This window comes from Conger conger, chromosome 12 (genome assembly GCF_963514075.1).
Source record: "Conger conger chromosome 12, fConCon1.1, whole genome shotgun sequence".
Classification (NCBI taxonomy): domain Eukaryota; kingdom Metazoa; phylum Chordata; class Actinopteri; order Anguilliformes; family Congridae; genus Conger; species Conger conger.
The window spans coordinates 30,180,165-30,196,338 of record NC_083771.1 but is presented as its reverse complement, the minus strand read 5'-3'; the positions used below and the strand labels follow the sequence as shown (position 1 = coordinate 30,196,338).

Below are 16,174 nucleotides of genomic sequence, written 5' to 3'. Positions count from 1 at the left end.
TGAGTCCCCTGAGGCTGACCTTTATTTGGCTTTGTGCCAGTCTCATCGGGGGCTTTCCCGCTCCGAGGCTCCAACCGCAGGGTGGCCAGAGCCCAGCGAGGCAGAGAGCATGTCTGTGATTTAGAGCTGTCCTCAGCCGCATTGATTCACATTACTGCAAGCGCTGTTTTGATTAAAGGTTACCTGTTCTTTTGATTAAATGTTACCTGTTATCAGCCATTTTTAACTGCATTCATGAGTATTGCATTTATGGTTGGCTATAATTGAATTCTAAATAGTCTAATTTATAACAGGTATGTGTCATTATAAAAATGATTGCCTTTGAGTTGCACTGATAGCTTTGCTGGTTAAGGTTTAGATCTAGCAATGGTTTCATAGCCATATTCATTGAGCTTTCTGTGAGTCACTTTGACTAAAAACTTAACCTTTTTGCTAAATGCCTTTATCATAAAATTGCAGATGCACTGTAATGCTAAAACCAAGGGCAGAATGATGTGAAAAAACAATTAATAATCGCTGATAGACACTCCTGAAGTGGCTAACAATGAGAAACAACCAGAGAGAGTTACAGGACAAGTCATCAGTTGACAGGGTTCAGCTCGGTGTGCAGTCAGTTCTCTGGGTCTCACAAGACTGCCACAGGGGCTTTGTGTTGTGCTGTCAGTGATTCTGTTGAGTGGGGTTAATCATGTTCACCACTCAGGCTGGTCTACTGGAGCATAAATACCCTTGTCTAATCAGGAAATAAAAAGGTATAAGATGAGATATGCTGTTATTGTACCTGAGGGAAATTTCTTCCATGGACATTTGAGTGGACTGGAGCTGTACACGCAAGACGTTGAAATAAAGAATAAAATAGGTCACAACCACGGTATTATTCCTGTGTGTGTGTCGGTGTATATGTAGAGTGCTATATATTAAGTTTGCCTCAACCTGGCTTTTACTTCCAGTTTGGGAGCTCTTCACCTCTGCAATCTTTCCGGGAACTGACCGATTCTTCGGTGGCACTGGGAATATCTGATTTCGGAAGCGGAAAACCAGTACGTGTTTTAAAAATGCATTAGGGCTGCGGCACGAGTAAATCGGATAAGAGGGGAGATAGCAGAGGTTAGAGTACACACAAACACACACACACCCACGCACGCGTGCACACACACACACACACGCACACACACACACACTCACACACGCGCATACACACACACACACACACACACACCCACGCACGCGTGCACACACACACACACACACACACACACACACTCACACACGCGCAAACACACACACACACACACACACACACACACACGCGCATACACACACACTCACACACACACACACACAAACACACACGCACCCACGCACGCGTGCACACACACACACACACACACACACTCACACACATGCGCATACACACACACAAAATCACTAAATAAAAGGTCCTTCCCCATTTATACTCTTTATAGTTAGTAAGCGTTGTCTTTTCTTCCCATTGGCAGTTATATTTGTCTCATTTGTGGGATAATTGTCTAGGACTAGGCCTAAACTTGATAAGAAATGTTTTTAATGTAATTAAAAAGATAATAGTGCTGGCAGCTGGCTAACATTAACCATGTGGCACGGTACTGGGGATTCAGTTTGAGCTGGATGATATTGTGATGGTGGTTTCCTCGTGTAGTCCTCCGGAGCAGATAACACTTTGCATTTTTTATGACTGAGTGGCTGAGTGAGCATGGTACTCAAGAGTTTCAGAACCTCCACCAAGTCTGACAGTGTATTCACGGGGGGCTCCTGCCATTGGCTGCAGCGCAGATACCCAGAATAGCAGCCTGTGTCTCCGGAGCACACGTCCTATGTATAGAAGCTGGTTGGTGCCCTCTTGTGCCTTTTAGTGGACATTGCACTTTCATACATTTGGCACTTAATATGGGGCCAAACACATTCAACTCCCACCTTAATTTGAATGCCCCACTGTCGGCAACTGGAGCCACAAGCCCTACTGCCGATTTGGTAGACAGCCAAGGTTTTTCTCCGGAACACACGGTGTCACACGTCTGCTTCACACTGCAGGTGACAGGCAAGCTCACACAGAGCGGAGTCAGAGGAGGACCGTTCATACGCAGCTTCAAACAGCGCAAGTTGCTAGAGGGCAATGAAACACCGTAACCAACACCATAGTGTGGTTGATGCAGCCTCCAATGACATTACAGACTTAATAAGAATGAAGAATTAGGGGGGAAGGAGTCCATTTTATAGCGTGGGCCAGAATAGGACAAACCACTTCTATGACAATTTAATGTCTTCTTGCTCTCTGCTGTTTTTCATACACAGTCATGAGTCAGAGTTTGTGTTTAGTTCCCATATTTTCTGGATTTAAAGCTGCATCTTTGTCCCTCTGTACTGAGTGCATTTCCACTGCATGCTGGCCATGTTTGGCAGTGATTGTTCACTCTTTGCATGTTGGTGTTGCGTGTAGAGAACATGAAGACAATAGCAGTGTTCACAGCCAAGCAGCGCTCACTGTTTCTACATTATAGCTGGGACACACGTTCCTGTGCTCACAGAGATATTGGCAAGAGTCATTCTTTTATGGCTCTCCTGTTGGTTTTTTTGTAGCCTAAAGGCAATAAAATATTTTCAGAGTGTAAAGGGAATTCAGCACAATTTCTCTTGCCACGATAGTAAAAAAAGTAAAATCACCTCCCCCATGCTTAGTTTATGTCTTTGCCAGGGGAGATGCCCCCCATGTGAAAACATACTATATTAAGCATGCTTGATATAAACCTTAATCATACTTCAAGTATAACATTGTATAATTCAAGTACATGGGCCATTACAACATATTTATCATTGATACAGTTTGAGATTTTCAGATTTAGTTGATTTCAGGTCACATCTCAATCTCGGTACTGTACTGTGTATATCAGTGGTGTGCCCTCTGGTGGACACAGAAAACTTAACAACAGGATGAGAGCATTGGCTGAGAGCATCAAAGACACAGACAGTCAAGGGAATCCCAGGTACACGCTTAGCTGATGTAATAATCGGGGTAAGGAATTAATGTCATTTATGGCATATGGATTATGGCATATTTACAGCTTGACAATATTAAATAGAAAATCCCCGCTGGTTCTCCCCAGGAAACCTGAGAATTTCTTCCATGCAAGAATCCTATTTTTTCCTTCATTTTGACATTTGCCTCCCACTTTCAAGTCAATGATGAAATGAAAAAGAGAAAGTGTGCGTGTGAGAGAGAGACAGCAAGGGAAAGAGAGCAGGAGAAAGATAGAAGGGCATGCTCGCTGAAGATCAATTATCCTACCGGAAAGAGTGACCTTTGCCTCAAGAGAAATCTGTTTTAACACTGAAAAGCAATATTACAATATTTGTCATATTATATCTGCCTTAATTTTCATTTCATCATGCCCAGCAGTATTGCTTATCATGGTAATATGTGTTTTTTTATCCCCTGCAGTAATATTGCATTAACCGTGCCTTCATTTATTCTGGAAATACTGACTTGTTCCGACACTGCGCCTGACCTGCTTTATAGAACAGGGGAGGAATAGTGAGAAAATGGAGAGAAAAGTGAGAAGGGAAAAAGCATGGATGTGAAGGAAAAGAAAAGAAGCTGAAAGAGAGGAGGCGAGGTGGATATGGAGAGAGTAGAAGATGGCAGAACACGGACTGGAGAGCCATTAAATTACATTACATTACGTGGCATTTAGCAGACGCTCTTATCCAGAGCGACGTACAACAAAGTGCAAATCAATCACAAGAACAAGTGCAAAAGTAGACCTGAGAGGACAGTACAGTTCCGAGTCCTAGTGTAAACATACAGAAATTCAGAACCCAGAGGCCATCAAGAACAGAAAAGGGGGGATGTGGGGATGGAGAGAGGCCTGCAGGTGAAGAGCTCATGGGGTGTGGGGGCTGAGAGGATGGAGGTGAACGGTAGGTGGGAAAGATGAAAATGGACACGAGGAGGGGGAGAAAAAGTGTGTGATGTTTTATTAGAAAGGTCACACGTTTGACCAGTGGCCCTCTCTCTCACACACAGACAGGCACACAGGCACATGCACACACACATTATCATTGTGCTGTCAGAGAGATGGCTAGTTGAGCCATGCGAAATGTGTCTCTTGTCTAGTTTCACCAGTGAAAAATCCTGTTTCTCAGTGCTCAGTTTTTGAACCTGGCAATAGGCTTGACGGTTTTTGTCTCTCAGAAAAGTACTTGTTTTATATAGTAAGCCCTCCTATTAACCCCTGGAATTCTGTTGGTTGAAGTTTTACATTGCAATCCTTGGATTTTAACGGTGCTTGCGGAAGTTTAGATTTGGCTCTCTGGATTTTGTCTCTTTGAGTCCTGTGAGTGGCGATGGGGGGAATCATGACTATGTTGTCGATGGAGATGGGGCGGCGCTTCTCCTGTCGAAGTCTCCTGGCCAGACACAACACGGCACGGTACCACCGCTCAGGTACTGTCTGTCTGTCTGTCTGTCTGTCTGTCTGTGTGTTTGTGTACCATACCATCACTCAGGTACTGTCTGTCTGCCTGTCTGTGTACCATACCACCGCTCAGGTACTGTCTGTCTGTCTGTCTGTGTACCATACGATCACTCAGGTACTGTCTGTCTGTCTATCTGCCTGTCTGTGTACCATACCACCGCTCAGGTACTGTCTGTCTGTCTGTCTGTCTGTGTACCATACCATCACTCAGGTACTGTCTGTCTGTCTGTCTGTCTGTCTGTCTGTGTACCATACCATCGCTCAGGTACTGTCTGTCTGTCTGTCTGTCTGTCTGTCTGTCTGTCTGTCAGTGTACCATACCACCGCTCAGGTACTGTCTGTCTGTCTGTCTGTCTGTGTACCATACCACCGCTCAGGTATTGTCTGTCTGTCTGTCTGTCTGTCTGTCTGTGTACCATACCACCGCTCAGGTACTGTCTGTCTGTCTGTCTGTCTGTCTGTCTGTCTGTCTGTGTACCATACCACCGCTCAGGTACTGTCTGTCTGTCTGTCTGTGTACCATACCACCGCTCAGGTACTGTCTGTCTGTCTGTCTGTCTGTCTGTCTGTCTGTGTACCATACCACTGCTCAGGTACTGTCTGTCTGTCTGTCTGTGTACCATACCACCGCTCAGGTACTGTCTGTCTGTCTGTCTGTGTACCATACCACCGCTCAGGTACTGTCTGTCTGTCTGTCTGTGTACCATACCATCACTCAGGTACTGTCTGTCTGTCTGTCTGTCTGTGTACCATACCACCGCTCAGGTACTGTCTGTCTGTCTGTCTGTCTGTCTGTCTGTCTGTGTACCATACCACCGCTCAGGTACTGTCTGTCTGTCTGTCTGTCTGTCTGTGTACCATACCACCGCTCAGGTACTGTCTGTCTGTCTGTCTGTCTGTCTGTCTGTGTACCATACCACTGCTCAGGTACTGTCTGTCTGTCTGTCTGTCTGTCTGTCTGTGTACCATACCACCGCTCAGGTACTGTCTGTCTGTCTGTCTGTCTGTCTGTCTGTCTGTGTACCATACCACCGCTCAGGTACTGTCTGTCTGTCTGTCTGTGTACCATACCATCACTCAGGTACTGGTTATCCATCTGTCTGTCCGTTTGTCTGTCTATCTGTGTCTGTGTACCACACCACCACTGTGTACCATACCACCATACTGATTATCCATCTGTCTGTCTGTCCGTCTATCCGTTTGTCTGTCTATCTGTGTCTGTGTACCACACCACCACTGTGCACCATACCACCATACTGATTATCCATCTGTCTGTCTGTCCGTCTATCCGTTTGTCTGTCTATCTGTGTCTGTGTACCACACCACCACTGTACACCATACCACCATACTGATTATCCATCTGTCTGTCTGTGTACCATACCATCGCTCAGGTACAGATTATCCATCTGTCTGTCTGTCCGTTTGTCTGTCTATCTGTGTCTGCATACCACACCACCACTGTACACCATACCACCATACTGATTATCCATCTGTCTGTCTGTGTACCATACCATCGCTCAGGTACTGATTATCCATCTGTCTGTAAAGTACCATCACTCAGGTACTGATTATCAATCCGTCTGTCAATCTGACTGTATATCTGCCTGTACAGCACCATTGCTTAGGCACTGATTCTCCCTCTCATTATGGTAGCATTGCTGAGGCACTGCAATGATTAGGTTTGTAGGTCTGTCTCTCAGTGCCCCATGCTGCCCTACTGTACACACTCATTGATTGATCCCACACTGGGAAGTTTCTGAGCCAGGGTTACACTCTAGTTAAAGGGATTGTTCACTTTCCTTTGTCGTTGTTTTTGTATGGACAATTTAGGATATTCTTGATAATTAAAGAAGTTTCTGACAACCAGACAGTTTTACAATGGCTGGCAAAGGGGAATTTGGGGGTTTGTGGTCTAAATGAAGTGAGCTGTCCCTGTACATGGACACTGTAATTGGCTGCTCCCAGTGATCTGAAATCCACCATTATCCAGAAGGGGGAGCCAGTGAGCGCCAAGGGATCTCTGCCGAGTGAGTTATTAGCTTTAATGCTTCTTTTATTGAGTTTTATTGAAGTTGGATCTGAGTTGAAGTTCAGTGCATGGGAAATTCCCCGGAGACATGGCCTTAACTTCACTATGTGTACAGCTCAGCATAACATCGCTGCCAGCTGTTTATGCCGAGCATTAAAACTATTTGTACATCAATGTTTTAATGCGGCACAAGAGGCTCAGTAAGTGTATGCTGGTTTTACCGAAACAGGAAATGAGTTTGCCGGGTCAGCGAGATGGAGGTTTCCGTGAGGCCGGGAAGAATCTGCTGGCTCAGTGAGCAGAGAAGGCAAGTGAGAGAGTGAAGAAATGAATAAGCAAGGATGAGAATAGGTGAGGGAATGAAAGGGGCTGAGAGGGAGAGTGAGAGAGAATGAATGAGTGAGGCAAGGATAGAGTGAAAGGGCAAGAGGTGGGTGAGTAATGAATGACTGAGTAAGTGAGTGAGTGAATGTGTGTGTGTGAGTGAGTATGTGAGTGAGTGAGTGAGTGAGTGAGTGAGTGTGTGAGTGAGTGAGTGAGTGTAGAACAATGTGAGTGTGTGAATGAGTGTGAGTGAGTGAGTGTGTGAGTGAGTGAGTGAGTGTGTGTGAGTGTGTGTGTGAGTGAGTGTGTGAGTGAGTAAGTGAGTGTAGAACAATGTGAGTGTATGAGTGTGTGTGTGAGTGAGTGAGTGTGTGTGAGTGAGTGAGTGAGTGAGTGTGTGAGTGAGTGTGTGGGTGAGTGTGTGAGTGTGTGTGAGTAAGTGAGTGAGTGAGTATGTGAGTGAGTGAGTGAGTGTGTGAGTGAGTGTGAGTATATGAGTGAGTGAGTGTGTGAGTGAGTGAGTGAGTGTAGAACAATGTGAGTGTGTGAATGAGTGTGTGAGTGTGAGTGAGTGAGTGTGTGAGTGAGTGAGTGAGTAAGTGAGTGTAGAACAATGTGAGTTTGTGAGTGTGTGTGAGTGAGTGTGTGTGAGTGAGTGAGTGAGTGAATGAGTGAGTGTGTGAGTGAGTGTGTGAGTGAGTGTGTGAGTGTATGAGTGAGTGAGTGAGTGAGTGTGTGAGTGTTTGAGTGAGTGTGTGAGTGAGTGAGTGTGTGAGTGTGTGAGTGAGTGAGTGAGTGAGTGAGTGAGTGTGTGAGTGAGTGAGTGAGTGAGTGAGTGAGTGAGTGTGTGAGTGTATGAGTGAGTGAGTGAGTGAGTGTGTGAGTGTTTGAGTGAGTGTGTGAGTGAGTGAGTGTGTGAGTGAGTGAGTGAGTGTGTGAGTGTGTGAGTGAGTGAGTGAGTGAGTGTGTGAATGTGGTGAATGTGGTTGTGAATGAGTGTAGAACAGTATGTGTGGGTGAGTGAGTTTATAACTGGGTACATGAGTGAGTGAGTGAGTGAGTGTATGAGTGAGTGAGTGAGTGTGTGAGTGTAGAACAATGTGAGTGTGTGTGAGTGAGTGAGTGAGTGAGTGAGTGAGTGCAGAACAATGTGAGTGTGTGTGAGTGTGTGAGTGAGTGAGTGTGTGAGTGTGGTGAATGTGGTTGTGAGTGAGTGTATAACAGAGTGTGGGTGAGTGAGTTTATAACTGGATACATGAGTGAATGAGTGTATAACAGAGTGTGTGGGTGAATGAGTTTATAACTGGGTACATGAGTGAGTGAGTGTGTGGGTGAGTGAGTTTATAACTGGGTACATGAGTGAATGAGTGTATAACAGAGTGTGTGGGTGAATTAGTTTATAACTGGGTACATGAGTGAGTGAGTGAGTGAGTGAGTGAGTGTGTGGGTGAGTGAGTTTATAACTGGGTGCATGAGTGAGTGAGTGAGGGTATAACAGAGTGTGTGGTTGAGTGAGTTTATAACTGGGTACATGAGTGAGTGAGTGTATAACAGAGTGTGTGGGTGAATGAGTTTATAACTGGGTACATGAGTGAGTGAGTGAGTGAGTGTGTGGGTGAGTGAGTTTATAACTGGGTACATGAGTGAATGAGTGTATAACAGAGTGTGTGGGTGAATGGGTTTATAACTGGGTACATGAGTGAGTGAGTGAGTGAGTGAGTGTGTGGGTGAGTGAGTTTATAACTGGGTGCATGAGTGAGTGAGTGAGGGTATAACAGAGTGTGTGGTTGAGTGAGTTTATAACTGGGTACATGAGTGAGTGAGTGTATAACAGAGTGTGTGGGTGAATGAGTTTATAACTGGGTACATGAGTGAGTGAGTGAGTGAGTGTGTGGGTGAGTGAGTTTATAACTGGGTACATGAGTGAATGAGTGTATAACAGAGTGTGTGGGTGAATGGGTTTATAACTGGGTACATGAGTGAGTGAGTGAGTGAGTGTGTGAGTGAGTGAGTGAGTGAGTGTGTGAGTGAGTGTGTGAGTGAGTGTGTGAGTAAGTGAGTGTGTGAGTGAGTGTGTGAGTGAGTGTGTGAGTGAGTGAGTGTGTGAGTGAGTGTGTGAGTGGGTGCAGAACTGTTTTTGGTCTCACCTCACTTAGAGCTCTCCTCTTGCTCTCCACTGCCATGTGCGGTGGCTCCTGGGGAAACAAAGGAAGCCTTTATCATTCGTATTGTCAGACAGTAAAGATGATTCGAGCCCTGGGGAAAAAAGTAATGTCAGCACAACTTTTAAACCTCTGTTAGTGTTCTAATGGCCCTCTCAGAGGAGCCAGCCCACTCCCATAGTCTAAAAGCCTCCCTCCATTTCCTATGGTCTGTGTCTCACAGGGAGCAGCCTAATATCTGTCTGCAGGTATGGACTAAACCTGCCAAAACCTGCCCACACTTTACTATCCCTGATGAGTTGATGTACAAAGTGAGGATCTTCTGTCTTCATGAGACATTGTCATTGGCTCACCTAATGCTGAACTCATGAACATTTCATGGCTTTACTTGCCCCACCTATGCTATCGAAAGCAATTTCCTAAGACCATTTGTTACTTCAAAGCACTACATTCTCAATCTCCCTGTTGCACCTACTATGTAAATTAACTTTATGTCGTTAGTTCAAATTGGTACCATTTCGATGCAAGTTATTTATTTAACGGCTACTATTGGTTGTCAACATAATGGCTTGGCACCAGCTTTGTTGTTTAAACCTTTTCCTGTGCACTTAGGTAAGTGGTGCTGAGCATCTGCTAAGTCCTTAAATGTAATGTAATGTGCATGACAGAAATCTGTCATTAACTTTTCTGAAGTCAGTTCTATATACAGTCATTTGTTTTGGTAATATGGTAATTACTTTGCTGGGCTAACACAATATAATGGATGTGATGTGGTTGTCTTTGTAGCAAAGTAAATGAGTACTTGCTTGATATCGGTGTGACTTCATGTTTCACAGTGGGATGTTTATGTAGCAATTCATGTTAAAAACGTTTCTGAAGGACACAGCTGTCCGGTATCCAAACTTAAACCCTCTTAATGCAAACAAAGCATGTGGCTTGCTCTGAAAGACCTCCACGCAGGAAAAAATCAGAGGAGGAAGCAGGAGCTCAACAATTCAGAAAAGCCCCTGACTGGATGTCTCCTGTGGTAAAGCTTTGATTCTGGATAAGAGAGAAAGAGAGACTTTGTCTTTTGAAGCTCCTTCATTGAAACACTAAGTCGTTTAATTCCAACAAAAGATCAAAGCATTGTGTGTACACGAGAACACACCCAATCAAACATGGTCCTCAAAGGTTCTGTGCAGTGCTGTTATCTAACAGTCCTGCCCAAAGAAGGCTAAGATGGGTTGTCTATGCACAGGGCTGAGTGTGCTTTCACCCTCCTCAGTAATGTTCTGTATAAAGTAGTGTACTGGGAGTGCAGGTTGTGTGTCTGAAGTGGAGAGATGGGTTAAGAAACACTTACAAAAAAACATAATTGTGTGTTAATGGTCCAGCAGTGGGCCTTGCTGTCGCTGTCCGGTAAAGTGCTCCTTTGGCACCAGACCAGCTCAGTCCCTCCCTGTGTCCTGTATCGACCCCCTCTGACTGCATCCCTCCCTCTACAGCGCCTCCCAACTCTGTAACTCTTTAACTCATCAACTATGAGCTATGAGTTAGCTCAGAAACACACATTCACACATGCACAAATGCATATGCATGCACAAGCACACATAAATGTACAGGCACACAGACAATAATACACATGCACATACACAGATGCACACGCATATACACTAACACACAGACACCATATACATTAACACACATGTCTCATGATCTTCCTACAGATAACTCCAAGCCTCTTTACTTGGTGCCTTCCTTTTCTCCGTTAAATCTCTTGGATCTCCTCCCTGATTTTATTTCTATGCTGATAATACCTCCCTCCCTCAGATTGATTGGAACAGCTCCACCTCCCTTCAGACCCAGCCAGATCTCTCCAATCCACAAACTAGAAGAGACAGCCCATCTCCTCCTTGTGTGGTGGCTTCTGGCCCCCAGTATAAACAACCACTTGAGTGTTTCTGAGTCACTTTGGATAAGAGGAGCGATTGGAAATTGGATGTAATGTAAGGTCATATGCATGAACGCGACTGTGCACATGTACACACCCTGATACACAGAATATATCAGGACTGGTATATTCCCAACCATTGATATGAGCCTCTAGAATCAGTCCAGTGACTCATTCTAGAGGGATGGAGGAGTGAGAGGGATGAGGGATGGAGGAGTGAGAGAGATGGGTGGAGAAGAAAGGGATAGAGGAGAAAGAGTTGGGTGGAGAAGAGAGGGATGGAGGAGTGAGAGATAGTTGGGTGGAGAAGGGAGGGATGGAGGAGAGAGTTGGGTGGAGAAGAGAGGGATGGAGGAGAGAGTTGGGTGGAGAAGGGAGGGATGGAGGAGAGAGAGTTGGGTGGAGAAGAGAGGGATGGAGGAGTGAGAAAGAGTTGTGTGGAGAAGGGAGGGATGGAGGAGAGTTGGGTGGAGAAGAAAGGGATAGAGGAGAGGGTTGGGTGGGGAAGGGAGGGATGGAGGAGAGAGAGATGGGTGGAGAAGGGAGGGATAGAGGAGTGAGAGAGATGGGTAGAGAAGGGAGCGATGGAGGAGAGAGTTGGGTGGAGAAGGGAGGGGTGGAGGAGAGAGAGTTGGGTGGAGAAGGGAGGGGTGGAGGAGAGAGAGAGTTGGGTGGAGAAGGGAGGGATGGAGGACTGAGGGCGGAAGCAGCTAGTGTGATTTTTTCATCCTCGCTGATGGGCTGTGTTTAACTCTTGCCATCTGCATTGTTGCATGGAGGGCCATAAAGCAGTCATTGATTTGCCGTCAGTTAAAATATTAAAAGAGCTTTTAAGTGAAGGTGGCTCCTCCCCTGGTCTCGCCTCTTTCCCTTTTCCTCTTGTCCTCCTTGCATTGCTCCTTCTCTGGGCCTTGGAGAGAGGGAGAGAGGGAGGATGATTGTGGGTAGAGAGAGTGAAGGGATAGATGAGGTGAGAGAATAGAAGAAGGGGGGCAGAAAGGAGGGAGACTGAAGGGTGGACTGAAAGAATGAGGAAATGAGAGGGAGTGGTGTTAGACATAGGTGAGCAAGAAAGAGAGAGAGAGAGGGAGAAAGAGAGAGAGAGAGAGAGAGAGAGAGAGATCCCAAGTACTTCATTATCCATGGTTAATGAGTTGAGATGGAGAGACAGTAAGAGGGCTCCCAAGTTCTTAAATACAAGCTGGAAAGTGAGAAGACCTAGAAAGAGAGCGGAGTATAAATTACCATTTGAAGAGAAGATACGACTTGACCTGAACATTATGTTTGTACTCTGCTATTGAAGGATATGTTTTGAGGACAAGTATGCGCAAACAGAAGATAAATTATGTACGCGTTGCTTATGCCAAAATAATTTTGGATGGACTGAATTTGGAAAGTAATTTCTAGCCGGGATTCAAGACAATCTGATTACAAAGGAGGTATGATAACCACCTGGTTTTTTAATGGTGTGAGGTTATAAAAACAGAAGTAGAGAGAAACAGTGATTAAGAAGCACCCACAAAGCAGAGAACTTGCCAGGAAATAAACACAAATGGTGAAGCAGAAGATTTCAGGTTGCAAAATGGGCAAAGTAAAAAAGAAAATGTTACTGAGATGTGAGAGAAAGATATATAAGAATATATGTCAAAACTCAAAGTGAAACTCTGCACAGAGAGAAGGCAAGGAGATCTGATTACATTTTATGACAGTTTTGATGCGTAGGTTTGATAGAATGCATATTTCTAATCTTGGTTTTCATAGTGAATAATTCTATGACAGTCAGTGTGTTAGTTTTAGTTTGTTGGGTACTTTGTGTGCTGTATAGTTGATGTACATTGTGAGCATGACAAAGACAATGATTGAGAACAAACCTTGGGATAAATTTGTCAATGTAGCTATGATCTGACTGGAACATTGAATCGGGTTCTGTAGTGTATATCAGATATAAGAATGTGATTTGCACCAATGCAGCGCTTGTGTGCCTGTCGGCCCCAGGTGAATGCGCAGTTACACCTGTGTCTCCGTACACCTGTGTGCTCCCAAGAGCTGAGGTAGAACCAGAGAGCCTGGCAGCAGGAGGAGCGGACTCATGACTCAGCCCACCGAAGCCTCCTAAATCAAAATCCTAAAGGATCTCTTGTTTAATTTAAGCTGGCAGAAATTCATGTGCGGAGTTCCAGATCAGCCAAGTTTTTTGGACATCCCAAAATGGTCTACACAGGGTCACGGGTTCTCCAGGACACTAGCCCATGTCTGTGCTCACTGAAAAATGTTTTTGGCAGCAGTCTGACCACTTGGGTCTTGCAAACATAGTCCTCTCCAGCTCACTGGACTAATGTGAGCCCCACCCCCCCCGACCCTGCCCACACACACGCACACCCTCTGTGCACTCTTAAGAACTGTCCTCCCCTGCAGCCAGCCATGGGGATGCAAGGGATGGAGCTGTTTGCAGTGGGCGTGGTCATCATTCTGTTTATAGCCGTCCTCAAGCAGTTCGGCGTCCTGGAGCCCATGTCCATGGAAGGTAAGGATTGGGACGGGGGTATATCGCCGCTGAGGTAACAGATCGTGGGTGTGGCCCCTGGTGTTTCCGTGGTAACGGATACAGAATTACACCTCCGCCCTTTTGGTCCCATAAGCAGCTCCTTCAGTCAGTGGACATGTTCAACGATGAGGGTGCATGCGGCTGTGGTTCTGGTGTTCATTTTTTATTTTTTATGAGTATCGTACCGTTTGTTATATGCTGCTGTGAAACAGTTCTCCTCCAATCTGGCATTTAGTAACGGTAGTCTTCCTCAGATCCAAAGATGGGGCACAGCTGGCAGAAAATAATGTTGCTGCCCTGTGTGTTGCGCCTGACATTATGACGTTGCATACTTACTGTTGTAAAGAGCAAGGAGATTGCATATAATATATCTTTTAAAATATTCACCTCCAGAAGCTGAGGTTTAATTTAGTCAGGCAAAGAGAAGACTCACATAAGCAGCTTTCTTGAGTAAATGTTTTGCTTACTTTAGAAATTTGACATTGAAGACTTTTGTTGTCATTGGCCGGTTTGATGGCTTACAGCTGTTCAACTCATTGGTCAAACTCCTCTCCCAATCACAGCTCAGCCTGTAATAGGCTGGCCTAGAATGTGGTGCTATACATTAAGGGTCTGATGTACGTATGCATAAAACTTGCTGCCCAAATTGTGGCATGAATATTTATGTGTACGCAGTCCGTGAAATGATCACCATATTTACTAAGGCTACTCCTAATTGTGTAGTCAGTGAATGGGTCTCCCTACTAATCACATATTTCAGAAGCGTGTTTCTGGGGTGTCTCGGTGGCGCAGCCTGCAGAGCACTGACCGCATGGTCATTGTGAGCCGCGACGTCAACCGTTCAAATCCGACTGTCTGACAATTTGTCGCATGTCTTTCCATCTCTCTTGCCCCCATTCTTCCTGTCTCTATATACTATCCAATAAAGCTGAAAAAGGCCTAAAAAATATCTAAAAAAAAAAAAAAAAAGCGCGGTTCTAAATAAAAAAAAATTGCTGTTTAGTGCTTTGGATATCTTCATTGGATGTGGGTAAATTCATGTATCAATATTACAGTGCAATACTGTAAGAACATAGCCAGCACTACGGACAGGGCAGAACAAAATGTGGACTTGTGATATTCCAGCTGTGGCGACAATTGTTGTTGACAATCAATCCAGATGTGAGAGAGCGTAATGTTGCAATGAGCCGAAGTATTTCCGGGTAGGAATGGGAAGATTGCGTGGGGGGGTTCCAGTTTTTAAGAAGCATAATTATTTCTATATCTGGATGCTTGTCGCATTAGTTACACAGATTCCATGGTTTTTCTCTCTTTTTTGGCAGTTCCTGATTATTAGTGCTTTTCATGATTTCAGTATTGATGCTGTTCACTGATTGTCCTACAGCTACAGTAAAGTTGGTGACAACAGCTCCATCAAAGACTGAAACCTGTTTTTAAAATTATTTTAGTAATGTAATTTGAGCATTCTGTTTTTAACGAAGTTCTGTTAAAGGCCAAGCATGTTCTTTCTGTAATGGACGGAAGTGATTAAATGCCCCAGCCTATCAATGAATTTACTCAATTTGTTTTTGTTCTGCTAGAGGAAATTACCCTCTGGTTTTCTTTCTTTTCAAGCACTTGTCACTATCACTGCAGTTGCACATGTTATTTAAATCATTTCCTATTCTATTGGTTAATTGAATAAATAATTAAAACACTGGACTAATGTGACAAAAAAATGTTAAAGACTGTTCTATTTTCTGTGATTTTTAAGAACTTTGCTGTGACTGCTTTGTGACTTTAGCCAATATTTACTGTGACAAACAGTATCGGATGGCTCAGTGTATTGCTCGGGGAGTTGAAATACTGTGATTGTTGTTGCAAAGATTCTCTTAGACCATCTTTATCATGATTGTGCCTTCATGTACACCTGCTCTTTAGAGGTGGAGAACTTTCATGCAAAGAATGACCCTTTACATGAGTAAATTAAATGGAATACATCATCACATTATAATATCATGATAATATCTCCTGTTAGTTTCACGATCCTCCTGTAAAAGCATATGCATTAATGAGAGACCTTACGACGTACGTGTACATGGCACGGATACTGCATCTCCAGCCCCGTGCGCCTGTTTGATACATAACACGCATGTTTCTGGGGTAGAATGCGTCATATCTGCACCTGAGACTAGTAGCAAAAGGCTAAGTACATCTTGCCCAAGGTGTTATTACACTGTAACAAGTGTGTAACTAATGTGTATATATAACTATATCTGTGTATTGTTGATAAGTAACCAACATGGTCCATTAATTTGCAGTTTTATGTACACTCACACCAAGTACTGAAATCAGATTCCCTTTTTTAGGTCGGTATGATTAATATTTTAATCATTCTGGGCCTACTGTGTGTGTCCGTGTGCATATGCCTGCATGCATGTGTGTGTGTGTGTGTGTGTGTGTGTGTGTGTCTGTGTGTGTACACACCAGCAAAAGTACAAATCTCTCCAACTGTTCTCCCTCAGTGATTCAGTGATTTTATTGACTTAACTGAAACCCCTACTTCTTTTAATTTCTCCCTCTCTTTTTCCCCCCTCTCGTCTCAGTCCTTCTCCCAGGTCCACAGGCGTGCGGGTAGCTCACTCCCCCCTGTCTCTCTCCCTCTCTTTCTCTCTTGTCCTTTGGCTTTGG

The 16,174-nt window shown here is 44.6% G+C and overlaps 1 protein-coding gene across 3 annotated transcripts in view; it reads left to right on the top strand.

Moving 5' to 3' along the window:
• Positions 1-16,174, top strand: part of LOC133105560 (calsenilin) — a 43,300-nt gene that overhangs the window by 21,840 nt on the left and 5,286 nt on the right. The window contains exon 1 of one of the 3 annotated variants that reach the window (XM_061215734.1): positions 13,379-13,483. The exons of the other annotated variants lie outside the window; for them this stretch is intronic. Coding sequence (XP_061071718.1) covers positions 13,381-13,483 — 103 coding nt within the window. The 5' untranslated portion in view covers positions 13,379-13,380. Of the gene's footprint in view, positions 1-13,378; positions 13,484-16,174 lie in introns of those variants that run through there. 3 annotated transcript variants of the gene reach the window in all.